Raw genomic sequence first — 4,263 nt, forward strand, 5'->3', positions numbered from 1 at the left:
CTGGAAACTGATGTTACTGTGATGGGGGAAATGGGAATGGCAAGCACCAACAAAAAGGGGAGGCTGCAGACCACCATGACTATGGTGGGGGGCCTGGAAGATGCCATGACCACAATAGGGGGCCTTAAACCTGCTAGCCCTGTAACAGGGAGCCTGGAAACTGCTGCTACTGTGCTGGTGGACCTGGGAATGGCCAATGCCAGTAAAAAGGGCCTGGAAGGAAGTGGGGAGCCCAGCGGAAGCCCGGACACAGCAGTTGATTGCCCGGAAGGCCGGAGAAAGAGGAAGGCAGAAGAGGCAGTGATCTCGGTGGAGGAAGAAGAAGAGGATGAGGAGGAGGGTGGGCCTGGGGGGCAGCAAGTTCTGAAGATGGAGCAGTATCTGGATGCACTGGAGGCGGTACAGCTGCAGCTGGAGGAGGTGAATGCCCGCGCTGCCTGTGCCTACCAACAGCTGCGCACCAAGTTTGGGCACCTGCGGCGGCCCCACCTTGAGCACCGCAACCTCATCATCCAGAATATCACTGGCTTCTGGGTCACTGCTGTATCCTGCCTGAGGGCTGGGGGAAAAGGGGGCACTAGGGAGATTAGGTAAGGGGTCGTGTGGGGGCTTGGATTGGGGTGAGGGGAATGCTATATAGAACAGAGCAGTATTAGGGACACCACGGGCTTGGGGGTGTCACAAGATGGGAGAATGGGTTGGGGAGCACCAGGGGTCACCATGGGGACAGGGAGGGGTAAGGAACTCCCTAGGTGTCTGAACTCTGCAGCCTTAACTCTGACCCCCACCCTCAGTTTCTCAACCACCCCCAGCTGTCAGCCCTGATTAACGACCGGGATGAGGATACCCTCAGCTACATGACCAACCTGCAGGTGAGGAAGGAGGTGGCCCAAGTGCTTGGGTTCCTTCCCCTCTGGGGGTGGGAGCAGAGTTTTGGGGACTAGAATAGGGGGTGCTGGAAGCCCAGGTGCCTGGGTTCAATGGCTGCTTAGGGAGTTGGGGGAAGGGGGTTGTGGTAGGTAAGGCCTGGATGTCTAGGGTCTCTCCCCACTGCGGCTTCTAGGAGTGCAGGAGATGATATTCTGCTTTGATAGCCTGGACTCCTGGGTTCACCCCCCTGCAGGTGGAGGACTCCCACACCAAGCCCAGCTGCAAGATCAAGTTCTACTTCAGCAAGAACCCTTACTTCCAGAATGAGGTCATCGTCAAGGAGTTCCAACATGGCTCCTCTGGTAGGGGGTGGAGCCTGTGGGGTGGGGCCTGAGGAGGCAATTACAAGTTGGGGTGGGGCTGAGGGCAGGTAGAAGGCAGGGCTTAGGGCCTAACTTCTGCTTGTCTCTGGTCCTGCCCCCAGGCCGGCTCATGTCCCATGCCACTCCAATCCGCTGGTGGCAGGGCCAAGACCCCCAGCTCCAGGCCCACAAGCTGCGTAACACAGGGTGCAGCTTCTTCCACTGGTTTGGTGACCACAGCTTCCCTGCTGGTGACCGCATTGCTGAGGTGAGCCCTGCCCTAGACCCCACCCCCTGCTGGATTCATTTCCCCCTTCTCTGCTCACACCCCTGCCCCACATCTGTACTTCCCCCAGATCATCAAGGAAGACCTCTGGCCCAACCCGCTCCAGTACTACCTGATGGGTGAGGGTGGGGAACATGGTGATGACAGGTGAGCAAAGGCTTGTGGGCAAAATCTCCCCCATACCTGGTTGGAGCTGGTGCAGCAAAGGATTGTAGGAATTCATGTTCCCTAAGCAGGGGAACAAAGGACTGTGAGTAAAGTCTGACTTAGGAGTTGGGTGCGAAGGACTCTGGGTCAGCATAGCCTTGAATGTTAGGAAGTGAGGATTTGGTCAGTTTGGCATGAGTGGAGAGCAAAGGATTGAGAGTAATCACAGCCTTAGGTTTTGGTGAACAAAGGGTCATAGGTGTTCATGACTTTAGGTGCTGGGGAATCAACTTTTCTGTGCCCTGAGCTAGAGGAAAGGGGGGTTGTAAGTTGGGGGGTGGGGAGCAGGATGGTGAAGCCCTGCCCCTGAGATTACCTCACTTCCTACCCCACCCCCACAGTGAGACAGAAAATGGAGAGGATTGCGTGGTGATCGTGGATGACGATGGCGAGGATGAGGTGCAGGAGATCTTGGATGAAGACGAGGAGGGTGGAGGTCAGCGTGTGCCACACCCCAAAGCCAGCCACAGCACTGTGCCCTGTTTGTACCTAGCCCTGGTGCACCCTGCCTCACAGCCAGCTGAATTGTGGGGCTCCTATTATACCCAATTTCAGCACCCAGAGCTAGCCGCATTGTGGGGTTGTTACATGCAGCCCACATCCCTCCCCAGAACGAGTTGTATTGTGGGAGCCATTTTGTACCCACCCCAGCCAAGCCTGCCACAGAACAGGCAACTGTTGTACCTGGTCTTGGCACACCCCTCCCAAGAGCCAGCCACACTGTGGAAGCCCTGTTATACTCGGCCCACCTCTCTTCCCTGAGCCAGCTGTATTGTGGGGGCACTCTGATCCAGCTGTAGTACATCTCTCTGCAGAGCCAGCTGTGTCATTGGTATTCCAGCCTCTGACAATCTTCCCCAAGCCAGCCACATCATGGGGACACCTTGGGACCAGTTACACCCAGTCTCTGACACTCCTCCCTGGCTGGAGGCAGCTGCATTGTGGCATGACACCCCTCTCCCTCCCCAGGCAGCAGCGTGGAGGAAGTAATGGAGAAGGCTGCAGTGCCAGAGTCTGACAGCCGGGGCATAGAGCTGGAGGATGGATAGTTCTATGCCTTTTCCTGACCTGCCCCCCAAAGCCCCAGCCAGGATTGGACCATCACCATGGAAGCTGCCCCCAGGGACCCAGACTCTGCTACTGATCCCCACCCCTCCATAGGGGGCAGGGAATGCTACATACCAGCATTAGCTGCTCTTAAGTTTCACTGGGACCAAAGGATTGTGGGTAACTACCTGGGCCTGGATGGGGGGGGGGAGGGGCTGGTTGAGCCAAGGGATGGGTTCAACCTGTGGGTAATGAATCCATGAGCAGCTGCAGGAGCAAAGAACTGCAAATCTGTGTTGCTGCCAGGAGCAAGAAATTGTGGGTAAACACCCACAGGTAGGCTCAGACTAAGACATTGTGGGTATGTTCCTAGTGACAACCGTCTTGTATGTTGTCTAACTCCCCTCAGCAAGGTGTTGTGGGTAAGAGCCTGCTGGTGGCCATCTTGGGTCTTTTTTGGCTTCTGGTCTTGAGGGGAGGCATGTTGGGTGTGGGACACAGAGCCTCCCTCACTGCACCTTGGGGTCAGTGGCCCCTGATGGGGGTGGGGGATAGGGACCCCATATAGCCTTGCCCCCATCCCTGCTGGTCTATGCAATGCTCCTGAGGAGGGGGGTATCTTCGGCTGTTGGTAGGAGTTGCGGATTCCTACAGCCACACTTAATACAGTGACATTTGGAACTGCCTACCTCTTTCCTTGCCCTACCAAGCAGATCCAGGCATCTGGGCTGCCCCACCAGCCCCTGCAGCCTCCAACTGTATAGAACTCAGGTGTCCAGGTTCCCAACCCACCTAGACCTAGTGGGGATGGGGATGACTTTCTAGAGCCCTACTATCCCAGCATGCAATGCAGTTTCTAGCCTCATCTTGGGGGAGGGAAGGGCCTGATCTCTGGTTAGGTACGGAATCCCTAGCATCACACAGAACTCAGAGGTCTGGGACCCATACACTATGCAGGGAGGGCGCAAGCAGTAGGACAATGCAGCCAGCTCTGGTGTGTGAACAACTAAGCAGAACACTGTATAGCCTGGCACAGTGATGCAAGGGGGGTGGCAGCTGAAGAAGAGCTATATGCAGGGGGGAGGAACACTGGCCAAGTATACAGCTGCAGGGGGAGAGCACATCCAACAACACTGTAGTGCAGCCTGCTCTAGAGTGGAACACCAGGGGATGGCCGAGTAGAACCACCTGGAGCAGCCTCACCTGGAGGCATGTTGCAGCCAGCTCTGGGATGGAGTACTAGGCAATGGCTGAATATCACCCTGACACCCCCAGACCTGGGTGGTTTAGCTTCCAAAGTTTAATAATAATAATAATAATAAAAAAAATCATAATACAATAAAATAATATGCCCCACCCCCTGACCTGGCCCCACCCCCCACCCCCTAAAGAGAAAACACTAGAAAGAGATGAGGACAGGTTAGTGTCAGCGCCAGGCTAGGGGGCACTCCCTATGGAGCACCCCCCCCCCCCCCCCCCCCGGGGTGCACA

General features: G+C 56.3%; 1 protein-coding gene across 1 annotated transcript in view; it reads left to right on the top strand.

Moving 5' to 3' along the window:
- The window catches only part of TSPYL2 (TSPY like 2), a 5,287-nt gene extending 1,118 nt beyond the window's left edge, over positions 1–4,169 (top strand). The window contains exons 2-8 of the mRNA XM_025213650.1: positions 1–543; positions 795–872; positions 1,124–1,232; positions 1,355–1,500; positions 1,589–1,665; positions 2,067–2,161; positions 2,695–4,169. Of these exons, the coding sequence (XP_025069435.1) occupies positions 1–543; positions 795–872; positions 1,124–1,232; positions 1,355–1,500; positions 1,589–1,665; positions 2,067–2,161; positions 2,695–2,774 (1,128 nt within the window). The 3' untranslated portion in view covers positions 2,775–4,169. The remainder of the gene's footprint in view (positions 544–794; positions 873–1,123; positions 1,233–1,354; positions 1,501–1,588; positions 1,666–2,066; positions 2,162–2,694) is intronic.
- Positions 4,170–4,263: the final 94 nt, after the last annotated feature.

This window comes from Alligator sinensis, unplaced genomic scaffold, assembly GCF_000455745.1.
Source record: "Alligator sinensis unplaced genomic scaffold, ASM45574v1 scaffold137_1, whole genome shotgun sequence".
In the NCBI taxonomy this organism is placed as follows: Eukaryota; Metazoa; Chordata; order Crocodylia; family Alligatoridae; genus Alligator; species Alligator sinensis.